Source organism: Photinus pyralis, unplaced genomic scaffold, assembly GCF_008802855.1.
Source record: "Photinus pyralis isolate 1611_PpyrPB1 unplaced genomic scaffold, Ppyr1.3 Ppyr1.4_LG4, whole genome shotgun sequence".
NCBI lineage: Eukaryota > Metazoa > Arthropoda > Insecta > Coleoptera > Lampyridae > Photinus > Photinus pyralis.
Window position 1 is genome coordinate 33,596,971 of NW_022170511.1, and position 17,239 is coordinate 33,614,209.

General features: G+C 36.0%; 1 protein-coding gene across 4 annotated transcripts; it reads left to right on the forward strand.

Moving 5' to 3' along the window:
- The first annotated feature begins 4,633 nt into the window (after nucleotides 1-4,633).
- On the forward strand, nucleotides 4,634-15,547 carry LOC116168266 (interference hedgehog-like). 4 transcript variants are annotated; one of them, XM_031483986.1, is made up of 8 exons: nucleotides 4,634-4,764; nucleotides 7,151-7,392; nucleotides 7,439-7,877; nucleotides 7,926-8,941; nucleotides 8,994-9,213; nucleotides 13,946-14,155; nucleotides 14,207-14,370; nucleotides 14,679-15,547. In XM_031483986.1, exons 1-8 carry the CDS (start codon nucleotides 4,695-4,697, stop codon nucleotides 14,868-14,870), a joined length of 2,553 nt encoding a protein of 850 aa, XP_031339846.1. In that variant the 5' UTR covers nucleotides 4,634-4,694; the 3' UTR covers nucleotides 14,871-15,547. The 4 variants fall into 4 exon arrangements, with proteins under 4 accessions (XP_031339846.1, XP_031339848.1, XP_031339850.1 ...); XM_031483988.1 differs by having other exon boundaries at nucleotides 14,653-14,828; XM_031483990.1 differs by having other exon boundaries at nucleotides 14,207-14,375; nucleotides 14,653-14,793.
- Nucleotides 15,548-17,239: the final 1,692 nt, after the last annotated feature.

Sequence of the window (17,239 nt, forward strand, 5' to 3'; positions counted from 1 at the left end):
CGATTTGCTTGATGAATGGAAATAATAATGAAATAAAAAGGAAATGTCCCGGTGAATCAAAACAAAACGGAAATAAATTAAAAGGACTTCTGAGTTTCTACTCGGGAATGTAACAATGCTTGGTATGGAATCTGGTTCTGGTTTCTGGCCGGTAAGAGGTAAAGGAATTCCCTGGAAGCTACGAAAATCACGCTCTTATAGGCCAAGGAGAAGCACAAACAGGTGGGAGATTGAGAGGGGATTTAATTTCAAAGTATGGGAACATAGGATGGGGACTACAACAGGCGACATCTAACGTAGGAATTTTATCACACATACTACAGGATGTTTCTAAATAAAATTTCTACGTTACCACTTTTATATTTTCTTACAACACCCTGTATAAATGAAACTGGACAACTGTAACTATTGTAACGTTTTGTACTATATGGGATATGTTTGCTAAAATTTAAAAAAAAGATCTCTATAAATAAATAAAAGAGTTTTTTAGATTCCTTCCTACCACGTTGAACCAACAATTGCAACAAGCTGTGTTGAATATAAGAGGGTGGAACCTCCCTTCTTGAAACAAAATGTTGGCTTCTTACGTAAACTCGAAAATTCTTTAGACAAAATAATTAACTGATCAACGGCTAGCTCTATATTAAATAATTTTTTTGTATCCGGCGAAATGAAAAAACCGAGGAAAAAATGGTTCCCTTCCATTTTTACTTGTATTTTGAATTTTGTTTTTTTGATTCCTAATTTCCTTGTTAATACATAATAAATATTCCGACGTGATATAAACACAAATATATCGCTATGTGCCCCACGTTGACCGCCAAATAAAAAAATTGAAAAAAAACAGTTTTGGGGTGGAGAGCTTTGGTTTCAGCGTAAAAAACATTGCTACCATAAATTCATTGTTGTGGTTGAGTACCATGTGTACTTGAATTCAAGTAAACATGTGTACGCAAAAATATGAGAGTGATAGCATGTTCTTGAGCATGGCTACATTTAAATGTGTTGTAACATGACAAACAAAACACGTTTTCTACACGTCGTACATTAAACCGTATACTATTTTGTCTCTTTATCGGGAACACAACATTGGTTAATTTACAAATCTAAAGGATGTTTTCACACATTATAGGTATACGAACTTCTCTTGTTCGTTGTTTCTTACATCTTACAAAAAAGAATAAAACTGTTGCACCGAACATTTATGAAATTTCGTTAAAAAGAAGTATAATTATGACCATTTAAAGTTTTTTTACAAACTGTTTTGTAAAGAAAAAATGAGGCGTTACATTTAGTAAATAGTAAAATATTCATCCTGTTATCTTTTTTTGACACAGAAGCAATAGCAGGAATCTTTCACCATTTTCCAACATGTGGCCCACAGTTCGATTGCGATTTTGGAGAACTGTTCTCTGTTGATTCCATTATCAGCTTTCTCCATCTCCACTCAAATCTATGGGTCAAAATCTAATATTACAGGGCTCACTGTGTAAACACTGTTTGTGGGAAGGATGAATTTTTCTTTCGCTACTAGCAATTAGAAATCTATACGACAGATTAATTCTGATTTACTGTTAGTTAATCTGGGTCTATAGGTACTATGACGAAATGGATAATATTCGATTCGCAGAGCTCCTTTCTGAAATTCGTATAAATGAGACAGACGGGAAAGAGAATAATTTGGCTGATGTTTCTAAATTTATGTAACTCTCCAACCCGTCTCATACCGATGCAACAAGTGAAGCCGTTTTCTTTTAAATTTGAAAGCCGAATAAAATAGTTTCACGTTCTTTTCTAGTCATCGGTGTAAACGAGTTTTTTTTTCAACGTAGGTATCAAGCGGTCATTTAAATTTCAACATCAAATCGAGAAGTGATGACTAATGACTTAACGATACTCAAGTTTGAGGGCGAGATAATGGCGTTTTCAAAAGAATGTTATCCCATTCGAATTCAAATGCGTGTAGTTTGCTGTCCGCCCCTTCCGAAATTAAAAAATCTTACCTCTGCGCTGGATACCATCAGCTATACTTACCTTGAAACTGAACGACGGAATTAATTTGGAATTAATAAGACGACCAAACATTCCTTCTCATATAATATACTTTATTTTTATTGTTCATTCATTGCAACACCACAGACCGTATTGTTTTTACGATAGTTTTTAATAGAAATTGTTGGCCGTGTACCGCAAAACTAATTTGAGAATGTCAAATAAGCGCGAAAAGTTTTGTCTGTATTAAGCGACATAAAAGTTTTATCGCCTTTTTATTGCTAAAGGCGTAGACACGGAAGGTTATTAAAATTTTGGACTCTTTGTGCAAAAGGCATATTAATTTCTGTCCGGTATATTTTTCCGCACCCATGTAAATAAATTATTCCATCGCCTATCCTTAAAAATTCATTTGCCTGCTCGAACTCCAAACTCAAACTAAAGAGTAAAGATGATGCTACTCAGCTATTGTATTATGATGATCTTTGCTGAAATGCTTTTCGAGATTTTGAAACAAAAATTTGATTTTTTCTGTTCTTACGATAAGCCCTAGACTCGTGGATTTTTAGGTGGATGGTGCAAGGCAAGTGGTTCAACCTTTGTGGTTTATAGGCTAGACTCGCGACTTCACAGATCCCAACAGAAAATAAATTAAACAAATATAGCAAACGAGCTCCTGGGTATGGCTATAGCATGCGCAAAACCAAATTTTAAACCTGATGTTAGTTTTGCTTTTATTTAAAGTGTATACATATGTATGAAATTTCATTTAATTGCTTCCATAAATAAGAAAGTTGGCGCTGCACATCCTACACAAAACCAAATTTGGAAAATGGCGCGACATTTGCCTTTATTCCAAGTGGCTATGTATCAAATTTCATTTGAATGCGTCCATAAATAAGGTTGGCACTGCACATGCGCAAAACCAAATTTTGAAACTGGCGTTAAATTTGGTTTTATTCCAAGTGGCTATGTATCAAATTTTATTTAAATGCTTCCATAAATAATAAAGTTGGCACTGCGCATGCGCAAAACAAAATTTTAAAACTTTCTTTTATTCTCAGGCTCAGATTATCAAAACTACAGACAAAATTATCATAGAATGCATTGCGAACCGAATTCAAAAAGAACGAACTAAACGAACGAAAGTATATTGAAAACTGTAGGAGTAGTTAAGTGGTTGGGCGGACGGCCGGATATAGAAAGTAACTGCAGTAGCGCACCCAACTTCGTTGGAAAATGCGCTAAATATGAAAAAATAATATTAGAAAACTAAAGCTAGCATGCCGTGTGCATTATTGAGCTGCCATACTTGACACTGAAAACTAATTCGCATAGATTTCTGAAAAGTTGTATATTCAGCTCAGATAAAATATTTTCAGTTGTGTAGTACTTCCGGTTATGCGCTTCCGCTTCGTTATTTTACATAAGGCCCTTAGTTTATATTCATTTTTTAAACCTACGTAAAATTTGGATAAATTTAAATATAAGTCTTAATATACGTTTTATTGTTAGAAGTTATTTAAATTAGGTTAAGTTTGTTCAAATATGTACCTCAAACCCACTTAGACACTCAATTTTATACTGAAAAACATGGGCGGAATGTAATATGTCTATATCTAAAATTAACTGTTTTCTTACGAAAACCGCGATCGTGCGCATTCTGAAGATGGTTTATAATACATGCTAAATAAGAATTATGTGAATTTTTATATTTTACGTGTAGAAATTTTGCGTAAACTTTCAGAGATTTCCATAGATCTTGTTTCAATTTCAATACCTAAAAATGCGTCCAATATTTGACACAATAGCCAGGTTGCGGACAGCATTTTCCGTTATGTTAGACGGCCATTTTTTCTTATAACATAAGAAATATAAATTTTTGTAGAAATAATTTACGGTATGAGGGCTTTTTGTACGATATATTTATAAATAGCGGAACCAATGAAAATGAAGTTCTTATAATGTGTCACTGCGCAGTACGTAATCACTCATAGAAATAACATTTTCCTGCTAACCTACAATTGTGCAGTGTTTATGTTGGCGGTAGTTCTTTTCTTTTTGTCTAAGAGCATAGTAGGAAGGAAGGCTTTATAAATAAGGATACTTTCAATGTCATCAACTTCTAAAAAAAGGAGTTCATTTTCACCAACTTTGGACATTTTAACACAATGTAAAATAAAAGTGAGGTTAAGACTCCTTCAAACTTATAAGCAAAATTGAACACGCCCAGCACACACCGCAACTTAACTTTGCTATAAAAATGTTTTATACTTATAAACTTATATTATAAGGAAAAATGGCCGTCTAACATAACGGAAAATGCTGTCCGCAACCTGGCTAATACATCGCATGTTTTAGTTATAGATATGTAAAAATTCCGGATGCGGGATGATGCATGTAAATTAGATGTAGAAATGCGTTACTTGGATGGTTTGGTCATCACATAAACAAACGTTTGTAAATAACGTAAAAGTTTATACATTATTTAAATAAACAAACTGGGTGGTAATTTATTAGCACTTATGTTCACATTTGAAAATCACTGGAAATTTGATACAGTTATCGAGAAAGTGAAGTGCAATTAATAGTTCGCTTTAGTGCGTAATTTAAACAACCCTTCAACTCCCCCATTTTAATGGGTGGTCTACGTTCGGGGTTGAGATTAATAATTGTCATTTTTGTTTCAGGGATGCAGCAATATGGAAGGTTATCTTTTTGGGTTATTCACCACATGCTTGATGTTATTGGAGTTTAAAGTGATACACGCCGGTAAGTAATTTTTTTTATTACATTTGTTGGTAGAAACTACCTTGTTTGCTGTAGTGTTGTATTGTTTAGAATTTCGATACTTGTAGGTGTTTTTTTACAGTGTACTTATTTCGGGTATACGAACGTAATTTCTTTGAATTAACTGCGAGATTAAATAGAATATTTTTGAAAAAGATACCAAATAGTTATCTCGTATTCATACACCATTCACATTCACTTGATTACGTTCTATTAGATTTTTTTACGGTTTAACTCCCTTGACTCTGTACGACCAATATATATTTTTTTTAACTGGAATTGATATTTTTTCAAAGGTTTTACCTTTCGGTTACTATTTGAAAATTTCTTCTCAACGACTTTGGACTAATTTGACAAAGCCATTCATGTCAATCCAAAATGATCCTTGAAGATAATTCAACATAAGTACCAAGCCATTTAGTTTGGAATTTACCATACCGAGCAGTTAAAGTATGTCGAAAAATCAAGTAAATTAAAAAAAAAACTTGAATCAAGGAAATATGTTAATGGGCTCCCGTTACAATTGAAAGAAAATGGATGATTCAGTTCAAAAACTAGATGGGACCCCTGCGAAACAATAAGGTTTCAAAAGTTCTAGTACCACTAGAGCGGTACTTATAATGGAAAAAAGTGTGTTAGTGTAGGATTTTTAGAGATCAGTTTTTCTATTGTTTGTGTTAATGTAAAACCAAAGAAGTTTCCATAAAACAGTCCATATACTCTCAAAAGCAATCGAACCGAGCACTATAAGCACTTTCCAGGCCATTTTCATTTTTAGACCTTTTTAGGTTCCTACTGAGTTTTGTAGATTTTTCAAATGCTTTTTTGAGCATTTAGGTCCTTTTGCAAGACTATGGGAATTTGTGTTCTTTCCAGGGCACTTTACAGAGTTCTGGAGATAATACTCTCGAAAACGCCTAAGCTTCTTAAGTGAATTTAAGAAATTGCAAAATTTTTTAAATCCTTTCCAGACAAATTCCAGCACATTCAGCGGCTTACCAGGAGAATCTAGGGATTTCCAGACCCGTTTAGATATCTGAGCTTTATAGCACTCTTATACATTTTTAGATTTTTTTAGACTACAAACCTTTCTAGAGCTGCTTAGATCCCTTCTAGATCGTTATAGGCTCTGTTCAGAGGCCTCTATAGCACAGTCTGCAAAGGAAAGAAAGAAAATTCTTTGAATTTTTTATAATTTCAAAAAAAGCCAATGGAACCCTCAAAAGTTCGTAAGGTAGAGAAGTGAGGCGGCGCTGGTGTAGTTGCCGAACACGAATCTATATTCTCGTGTTGGGTTAAATGATGCTTCACGAAGATAATCCGTGCGCTTTTTACCATTGTGAGCAAATCTTCAAAAGTTTCTAATGCAGTGAGGCAATGCAGCGCACCCGCCGAAGTTATGTTTTGCCGTTGAGTCAAATGTTGGCATCAATACTTAAATATTTCAAGAAAAGAATTTATCGAAGCTAAGAAAAACCTTGAGATAATATAGAATTCGGAAAAATATAGGTGGTCTATTTAATTGCTCGCAGCTTAACACGAATTTTCTAATACAAATAAAACACACTACGATAATTCACAGGTGACCGATTTAACTTTTTCTGACCGCGTCAGTCTAATTTTGTTGGGCTTCACCACGCGAATTCTTCTCCGGCTTGATGCTAATTTTTCTCGCGGCTCGATGCGAATTGCCTCGTAGCTTAAGCGAAATTGTCTGACGGTTCTCTGTCAACTCATTTTCACTACTTTTTTGATGACACCCATCCCGTGCCGTTTTCCAATTAATAACATTACTTTACATTTTTCGTTCATTTAGAATGCTTACCACTCCTAAATTTACAAAATGTGGACCAATTTCCTTCAAAGTTAGTAAAACTCACGCTACGCAGCAAGCTTGATAACGACGGGAGTGACCTTTGCATAATCATTCCGTAATCTAATCTCGTCATGCACCACGACTTTCCGGCGCCTTAACCTTTCACACGCGTTTAAACAGTCAAGACCGTATTTTTGACAACTTGCCCCATACAAAATCGAAAAATGTAAGTAAAATTGGAATCAAATAAAATCCGTTAATGACCTCCCATTACAACGGTCGCCCTTCTGAACTGTCACTGTGTTGCTTGTGCATGGCGGTTTCCGAACCTCGAAACAATGGCAACATCGAAGTATCTGAGATATGAAATAAAGTTCCATTCATTTCATTGTTATTGTAGTATTATTGGTATTGGTGTACGTTGGAGTTTAAGCTGTAGCTAACGATCTGAACTGTCAAATTTCCAGTATCTGCTTTTATTAATTTCAACATACTAGCACAATCTCTTAACTGTTTTCAGTTCGCTGCTAAGAATTTTTTGCAATCTTTCAGATCGAGGTCGAGTGTACATGGTGACAAGTCCAGAATCAGTGGTGATGCCTATAAATGACGAGACAGAGCTTACCTGCGAAATGAATTTGTCACCAGACAAATTTCAATGGAAGCACTACCCTTTGAATATTGAAGATGCTTTTAATCCAAAAGCGTCCATAATATTAGGGTCTGCTCACTATCTCGACCTTCCTGCGACCATGTTTACCAGCGACAAGAAAGTATCCACCTTAAAAATTAAGGTAAGCGCGCACTCATTTAAATTTGAATTTAATGCGTTTTTTGTAGTCGAGCAGTAAAGCGGTAGCCGGCGATTACCAATGTTTAGCACACTACGGCGCTTCGGTAGTGGCGTCGATTCCTGGTAGAATCACGATTACAACGATGGGGAAATTTTCGCCGCAAAGCAACGTACAGGTTAATGTCGTCGCCGGAAATACGTTACTGTGGCGATGCGACTTTTCTCAGTCGAATCCATCTGCCTATATAGATTACTATAAGGATGGCCTTTACGTTATACCAAAAGTTGCAGTTCGCACACAGTCATTAATTATTCCCAATTTAAGTACGTCTGATTCTGGAAAGTACGATTGTGCCGCCACGAATCCCATTCAGCAAAACTCTGTGCAGGCCGATTTTCATTTAAATCTCAAAATTGTTGGAAATGGCCCCTGGCAGTCGCCACAATTTTTGATACCTGCAAAAAAAGTGTACATAGTGAATGCAGGTAATTGAATCATCCACTGACAACAGTGTGTGACGGAATCGTTTTTAGGTGAAACCGTCTTCATGGAGTGTTCGGCTGTGGGTAACCCCGTACCGAAAGTGTTTTGGTTCAAGCGAAATGGAGAATTACCATCAAACAGAAGTCAACTAATGCCAGGTGGTTTACAAATATCAAATGCAAAATCTACTGACGATGGAGTGTACATTTGCAACCACACTAATTCCTTAGGCACAATATCGCATCATATCACGTTAGTTTACAACGAAGCGCCTACCATAGAAGAAGGTCCCACGAACACCGACATTAAAGAGGGTGAGAATCTTGATCTGGAGTGCGAAGTGAAAGGTACACCTGAGCCGCAAATTAGCTGGTTTCTAAACGGCGACACTGTGATAAACGATACGCACATCGAAGCGATCGGGAACCGAATTTACTTTCGTCGCGTCGAGAAAAAGCACGCCGGTACACTGCAGTGCTTCGCCACGAATACTATTGGCACAATTTACAGCAGCTTTAATGTGAAAGTGATCCCCAAACAAATTTCGAGCATTGACGCGTTCGAAGAGTACCTAACTGCCCAACCCACTCTACCCGTTCACAAAAGACGGAAACACCACAAACCCAAAAAGAATAGAGGCCAAAAGGGGACGACCGAAATGATCCCGCCTTCGCGTCCGATGGTGACAAGGATAAACGACGAGTCGGTTATGGTTAGGTGGACAGTGCCCGAAAACAACGGTCTCCCGATACAGTTCTTCAAAGTGCAATATAGGGAACTAGGTCCCATAAACCATAACGGTACACATAAGAGTTCAAAGTGGAAAACCACAAACGCCGATATTCCACCTCATATTCGAAGTTACGAGGTGAATAATTTAAACCCCGATCACGCCTATCGATTTCGGATAGCAGCTGTATATAGTAACAACGATAATAAATTAGGACCAAATTCTGTTAAATTTCACCTGAACCGTGCTGATTTCTCTCAGCGCAATCCGTTACCAGTTCCTAGGCTAATCCACACGGAAATGCTTAATGAGACTGCCATCAGAATACATTGGGAGGTAACGGTTTGCTATCGGTCACCTTTTGGGAGCTATCAATCTTTTTTTTTAGTATGTGCCAATAGCAAATTTGACCATCGAAGGCTTTTTTGTCCATTACGTACCTGCCGACAGTGCGATGGATTATATGAAGGCTACGGTCGAAGGATCGGAAATGACATCCTACGTTATACAACACCTACAACCTGGGACAATGTATGATATTAAGATACAGAGTTTCACGACAAAGTCGGCGAGCGAATGTAGTCCCATCATGAAGCAAAAGACTGCATGTATGTATTATTTTAATAAGTCTCCTGTTGCAAAGAGTACTGTAAGGTTAGCTTAATCAGTACCGGTATCATTCCACCATATTATCAGTTTGATCATTATGGCGAGTATCCTGTGGGTCATACTAATTTCCAATTATTTTGGAACAGTGCGCTATAATCCTCCAAAGACTTTGTGGTTATATCATTTATTTTTTTCTGAGCAGTTGACCCAATTTGACCCATGGAGGATACTATAATAGTAGAGACTCCTAAAAGCTCTTGTCTTCATTGTTGGAGAGAATGTTGACTTATTACCCCTTCTTAAGGGGTTAGATTCTATTACCATCAATGGTTACTTTCGTATATGTGACAATTTTTAATAATTATTTTATGTAAAGGCGTCTAACAATCGGTGAATTTCATTCGAATCGAAAGCCAAAATTCTGCTTTTTTTCTAAAACACTAGCACTGGCTCTATTATGATTCACATTGTTGAAAGCAATCGGAAAATAAGACTTCGAAACACCGGCTGACTGCCGGAAAAATGCGTATTTGAAATTTACAAGCAACGGATTGTTAAGTCAAAAGACTCGAGACTGCCCCCCCACATCGGCATAAACCCCACAACTTTTGCGTTTAGAGTTTTTTCTATCTCTTATAATAAACGGAATAACCCTGCACACCTAATAAAAAATTTTTGTGATCTGGATTACTGTAAAATTCAGATTCCTTAAGTTCTGATGATTGAGTCACCAAGAAGAACTTAGGTTCTATGGTAGTGTTTTCCTCCCATCAGGGTCGGAACTTACCTTACCCACTAAACCCACACCCTTGTCAAGCATAGGTATACCTATGTCAGGTGAGAACCGATTTTGTACATTACTTCCAATGGCATGGCCCATCATACTCTTTTTTTTTCTTTCGCATGCCTTCCTCGATCATGGACATGGCTACAATTTTGGCGGACCAAGATTGTGGGGGGGGGGGGGAATTCTCCTTCCCACAATATTTTTATCTTTAATCGTGATTCTTCTGATGAAGCTATCGAAGTTAACTGTTTTATTTAGTGAATCACATACTTCACCTATATCCGTATTTACAGTGTCAATTACAAGATATATAAAAAAAAATCTCATGATTACACTTAGCAGACCGCATATCGAACTGGCAATAGTGCGAAGTGTCTCAGATCATTTTTGCCTTTTAGCATAAGTGCGAGATCACCTCATATGGTGCGGTTTGTTCTTCCGGACCTAGTGTATTCTGTAACATATTGGTTTTTTTATATTTCTATGTGCAATGGTAAAAGATCACTAAAACACCCACAAGCGCCTGTCCAGTTGGGTCAATTAAACACAGATACTAACAAAATCTATTAAGAGAAATCATTACTTCCCCAAAACGAAAATCTCAATATTAATCTGAGAAATTCAGCAGGCTTAAAAGTCCAAAGAAAGAATTAACATAATTTAACACGAACATGTTAACATTCACTTTTATAACGAACACTTAATTCTTAAATTTCATGTATCACTCAATTAACTTGCTTTTATAACAAGAACTTTACGATTATAAAGACTGTCTTTTCAATAATACGCTCAAATAATAGCAAATCTCTCAATCACCAAAACACTAAGCGGCTATTTCAGCGCACACAAAAAAAAAACAAAAAAACAGCGATTAACGTCCACCCCCAAACACGCATCTATTAATGTCCGTTTCTTTTATTTAAAACAAATTCTTTTTCCGTTCCACTTCCAATTGCGCCTTCGAATAAATTAAACACCTGTTTTTTCTTATCGGCGAAAAAACATCTGCGATAACATCTTGAAAGTAATTAGTCCACGCAGCGATAACGCTCTTATCGCAATTGCCGGAGATAACACTGCACTGAATTCCTTAATATTCTCCTGCCTCTTGAAATTCGATGTTTTCCTCAGAAGAAAATTCCATTCTCTCGTATTTTTCTCTCTTCAGCATAAATAGGCGTCATTCTCATTGATATGATATTTTATCTAGTTATCATTTGATAGTCATTTATCGTTATTGTCAAAGTTAATTTAATTGTCTAGTTGATTTCTTTAAGCTAATAAAAGCCATATAACCATTACGCATCTGCAACGTAATGCAGTCCTCGGTGCCACCAGCATCTATTTTTACTAATTTGTCACCTAACATCAGACCTATCGCCGTAAGGAGTCGTCGATACAGTATACAAGACGAAGAATTTATCAAGCAAGAAATATCAAAATTACTGGAAGACGGTGTAATAGAACCAAGCATTTCTCCCTGGAGAGCACAAGTCCTAGTAGCGGGAGGTGGCGCTCATCGAAAACGTCTAGTAATAGACTACTCTATGACTATTAACAAGTTTACAGAATTGGATGCATTCCCATTACCAAACATGGAAACGGTCGTCTTAAAAGTATCGAAATACAAAATCTTCAGTCAGATCGACTTAAAAAGCGCATATCATCAAATGACCATTTTAGATAAAGAGAAAGTCTACACTGCTTTTGAAGCCTGCGGACAACTTTACCAGTTTACAAGAATTCCATTCGGTGTTACCAATGGTGTAGCAGCGTTTCAAAGGACTCTAGACTTCATCATAACCAGAGAGAAACTAGAAGGTACAGTTGTATACTTAGATGACGTGACAGTATGTGGTAAAGATGAGTTAGAACATGAACGTAATCTAAAAAAGTTTATGGATGCGGCGAGAAAATATAACTTAACACTAAATGAAAGAAAATGTGTTTTTAAGAAAACAAAAATCGATCTACTTGGCTATACTGTCGAAAATAACACAATCAAACCAGACGCTGAGAGATTGAAACCCCTTTTAGAACTTCCAGCTCCCATTAAAAACTCAGAACTCAAACGCGCTTTGGGAATGTTCGCCCACTATGCAAAATGGGTTGAAAGATTTTCGGAGAAGATAAAACCTTTAACTTGTGTTTCAAGTTTTCCTTTAACACCTGATGCTCTAAAATGCTTCCAAGAGATTAAATCAGACATAAAGAAAGCAATAGATGATGATGAAACTTTCACTGTTGAAACTGACGCCTCGGATTTTGCTATAGCCGCTACGCTTACGCAAAAGGGTCGTCCAGTCGCTTTCTTCTCTCGAACGCTTTCCAATCCAGAATGTCGACATTCATCAATAGAGAAGGAAGCTTGTGCAATTGTTGAAAGTCTTAAGAAATGGAGACATTTTCTGATTGGGAAACACTTTCTTTTAATTACGGATCAAAAATCAGTAACGTACATGTTGAATCAAAATCACAATAGCAAGATTAAAAATGAGAAGATAATGCGCTGGAGGCTAGAGCTATCCTGCTACAAATATGACATTATATATAGACCAGGTTCGGAAAACACAACAGCAGACGCTCTGTCACGAGTTTGTGCGTACATGAACACCGACAAATTAAAACAGCTTCATAATGCGCTTTGCCATCCTGGAGTAAGTAGAATGTTCCATTGGATACGCTCTAAAAACCTACCGTATATAGCAAATGATGTAAAAGAGATGATTGCATTGTGTCCAACGTGCGCTGAAATTAAGCCAAGATTTTTGAAAGCAAAAGGTCAACTAATTAAGGCTACGTCTCCATTCGAACGCCTTAATATTGATTTTAAAGGTCCTCTCCCTTCTAATTCTTCAAACAAATATATTTTAACGATTATCGATGAATATAGCAAATTTCCCTTCGCTTACCCATGCAAAGATATGACCTCATCCACAGTCATTAAATGCCTGAAAGACCTGTTTCTCACTTTTGGCCAGCCTCTTTACATACACAGCGACAGATAACCTCATTCATGTCTGAAGAATTTAAAAATTTCCTAAAAAACTCAAACATTGCATCCTCAAGAACGACGCCATACAATCCACAGGGTAATGGTCAAGTGGAACGTTTGAACGGAACACTTTGGCGTACTATTCAGCTCAGTCTACGTTCAAAGAGTTTGTCAATTGGAAACTGGGAGGAAGTCCTTAAAGATGCCCTTCATTGTATCCGATCACTTCTTTGTACATCGATTAATGCTACGCCACATGAAAAACTATTCACGTACCCTCGAAGATCACCAAACGGGGATTCGCTACCATCATGGCTTTCAACGCCTGGACCTGTTCTAGTAAAAAAGAATGTCCGTCACTCAAAGACTGATCCCGTAGTAGAAGAAGCTGAACTTATCGAGAGTAATCCTTACTACTCTTTAATTAGAAGAGCTAATGGAGAAATGTCAACCGTGACAAATCGTCATTTAGCGCCCTTCCCAAACAACGTTGACGAGGGTGAAGATGACGTTAGTCTTGAAACTTCAGAGACTGAGGCCTCACAAGAATTACAAACTTCTGATGGATCTTCGACGGAACAAGAGGTTAGAAGGTCTACTCGAATTAGAAGGCCACCCTCGCGGTTTCAAAACTTTGTTGTAGAAAGTGGAATTGAAAATTCTACACGGGCAGAAAATTCTGCAGAAGAAGAAAATTCTACAGGGGAAGAATGATATGATATTTTATCTAGTTATCATTTGATAGTCATTTATCGTTATTGTCAAAGTTAATTTAATTGTCTAGTTGATTTCTTTAAGCTAATAAAAGCCATATTTCCAGTGGTTACAAATATTATATCACTCATTTTCTTCTGTTATCTTCACCTAATCTTGTTCTTAAAATAGACATCTTTCTCTTTTTGTCTGTTAGTATTATAGTAGCTGTGGTTAATAATGCAATTGATTTCAGTTGCCGTCAAGAAACCTACCGTGAAGGATACATCTCCAACAGTTGTAGCAACAACTGTCGAACCGTCACCGTCATCTCAATCGACTGGCGACACACAAATGTATATATTCATAGGGTCTGGCGTTTTAAGCGTTGCACTATTGCTTAGTGTTATTGTATTAGTCATAATATTTAAAAAAAGAAAGCAGAAGAAAGCAAATAATTCACCAGGTATGCAGCGAGATGACCACATTCAATAAATCATTTAATGATCCATTTCAGATTCCAGTCGAGGTGATAAAGAGGACGGTGGCCATCACATACAAGCAGACTCTAATGATTACGTTGTGAGTCCCAAAACTGTTAGCCGTGTAAAAAATGGCAATGTTACAACAAATAATCGTATAACAATAACCCCTAACCCCTTAGCCGACGCTGACAACAAGGTGAGGTAGATATTCTTTCTCTCTTCTTTTTAGAATGTAGGAAATCTGCGATCATTTCTGTACAAACCCTGTAGGTATTTAAATAAAAAAATTCGTGACGTACAAGTGTTTTTTTATTATTTTCGTAGCTTCGCACTATTTCGTATGTACATTTTCAAGCTTTTGCGAAAAGCAAACTCACTTTGCTTTAACTAACGACTAATGTGCTGATACAGTTTGCTTATTGTTGTATTTTTTTATCTACTCACAACTAAAACTAGGTTAATTTCATCTTGTTTCCAGAAATTTCTAGCTCGGATTTTTTCCAGAATCAGAACATGATCGAAATGTCATGTTTGTCATCACAGAATAACAACTGTTCACAACCCTCCGCAAGTACGCAAGAATCACATTCTGGTGATTCGCAATCGAACCCTAAGCACACCGATCCAGATAAAGATAAAAGTAAAAGAAATATGTATAAGGTTGACACGTCTCAATCTGGAGAAAATTACGTATAACGGAATTGTACATTAGTAATATTAGTAAATGATCTTGCCGTAAATTGCTGTAAATATTTGTACGTGAGTTTTGTATATATTTAATTTAATATATTCGCTTATTTCTAATGCGTAAATTATGTTGATCGATCCAATGAGATCGTTAACATGTGGCAGCTGTAATACGATTTACTTATAATTATTTATTAATAATCTGAAATTTCTTTAAAAGACATTTGTAAAGTTCCTAACAATTTGCTATCACAGTAATTTATTGTATTTATTATTATTGTAGTAAGATAGACCAAACATGTTAATACTTGCTTTTAACAGCAGTAACATATTAATGAAGGTTAAGGAGGTGACGGATAATCGAATTTTAGTTCATAATAGTGTTGCAGGAATTTCAAATTGTATCAATTACATTTATTCAACACTGTAAATTGTTACGCCATAATTTTAAGTATAATCGACAATTTACGTTACTGTTTAATTTAACATAGGTACACATGGTTGTGTTGCGTACAAGATGATTTTTTAGAATTTTTATTTACAATTTGTATATAATGATGCGATGTATATATTTTCATAACAGCAGTAGTGTTTGAAAATATGAGACCAGTACAACTCTTATTGCCATAGAACTTGCCATGACTCACATTTTCGAACAACTGAAATAAATGACTAATAAACATTGATTAATTCTTTCTTTCTTAATACAAAGGTGTAAAAGGAAAGGTAAGGTAAGTTACATCCGGTAGGATGAATTTTTGTCCTAGTACCAAGATACCTACTAAGGATGCGTTTGCATTTGATCATATCATTGGCTCTGATTATTCACAGAGCTCACGTAATCTAGTTCATCTTTTTGACAATACAATTGGCGATCCTATTTAAATTTAATCCTTACAAGCGCTTCTTTTGGAATGGCTTTCTTCATAGGCGCTTGAAAGTCTTAACAAACATTTTTTGGAACAAAGAATTGGGTCCTATACTGATGAATTAAAAAATATTGAAATTATTAGAATCTCTGTTTACATTTTTGAGTGGTTGTGACAAGTTGAAATTTGCTGTTTTTGACCCTGCCGGATTTAACCTCCACTAAACTGCCATACAGTAATCAAGGCGTCTACCATAACGGTTCACGTCCGTCTCTTCTATTTAATGACTCGGCCCTTCTACGTGTTCCCCGTCTTATCAACATGTGCTTATCTTGAAATTAATTAGCTTTACACAGCGATAACGAACTCTTATCGCACCGACCGAAGATAAACTTTTACAATATAACTACCGGCAAATATTTCGAATCTAATAAACTTATTCTTTTAACACGTAATACAACTTTACAATTACAAATCAAAATAAACCAATTATTTATACAAAAATCAAGCATCATTAAGTAAATAATTCTAAATAAAATCAACATTGACTTCAAATTCACATGATATGATAGAAATTCATGTTTAATCTAAATTATCATCCACATTTGAGCTAGGTACAGAACAAATTCAAATTCACATCCACCAGAGTGACCTATCGTTATAAAAGATACTGATGCAAAAGAACACGTCCGCATGACATAGTTTACACAACGATTCTCTGTTTCCCAAAAACAATGTATAAATTCAATAATAATTAATTGGAGACGTGTTTGAAAAAACGCTTGGACGCCTCGATTCTAATTTTTTAATGTGTTTTTTACGGTAAATTCATGTATACCCCAAACATAAATTACGATCATTAACTTTTTTCAAATGAAAACATACAATTCTAGGTACGTTAGATGTACCTACCTGTAGAGTGGTTCAAATTCGTTGCTCACCATTAGAATGTTGGCCCTTTTTGTGACTAAAAAAACACATTTGAAATTTTTGAGAAATCTTTGAAAACGACTGAGATATCCCCGAAAAACTGAAAACGTTTTCATTTTCCCTAGCTTAAACGCTCGGAAGTGGACGGCTCCTGTTAGCACTTTCTATGGGCTCTTTTTCGGAGAATCTGAATCTGTTATTAAAATTTACTACTTTCTTATGGCCTATGGATTGGACTTTTACGGAATGAGATAGAAGACAAAATCCAATATATGGTGTCAATAAGAAATTAGACAGTAGTGTAGCAGCATGTAGGCCAAATTTGATCGTAGGGAAGTAGAAAATAACTGATTTCGCCGTTTCGATGTATTTTTTTGAGATCAATTCCATGTTGGAAACCAAACCGGCCTTCAGTCTTTTGTTTTTGAGTTATGAGCAAAACTATATAAAAGCCTATAATTTCTTTGTTTATTAAGTTTTCGGAAATGTGTTTATATTACAAATTATTGCTGCATAGTCTACTGTTTTCAAAATCAGTATACAGGGTCTTCTACAATAAAGTCATCGGACGTAACCTCA

Excerpts from the sequence above, each read along its gene's own strand:
- LOC116168266 (XM_031483986.1), top strand. The coding sequence starts at position 4,695 with ATGGAAGGTTATCTTTTTGGGTTATTCACCACATGCTTGATGTTATTG. Across the intron at positions 4,765-7,150 it reads GTTTAAAGTGATACACGCCG|ATCGAGGTCGAGTGTACATG; the intron begins GTAAGTAATTTT and ends GCAATCTTTCAG. Across the intron at positions 7,393-7,438 it reads TATCCACCTTAAAAATTAAG|TCGAGCAGTAAAGCGGTAGC; the intron begins GTAAGCGCGCAC and ends CGTTTTTTGTAG.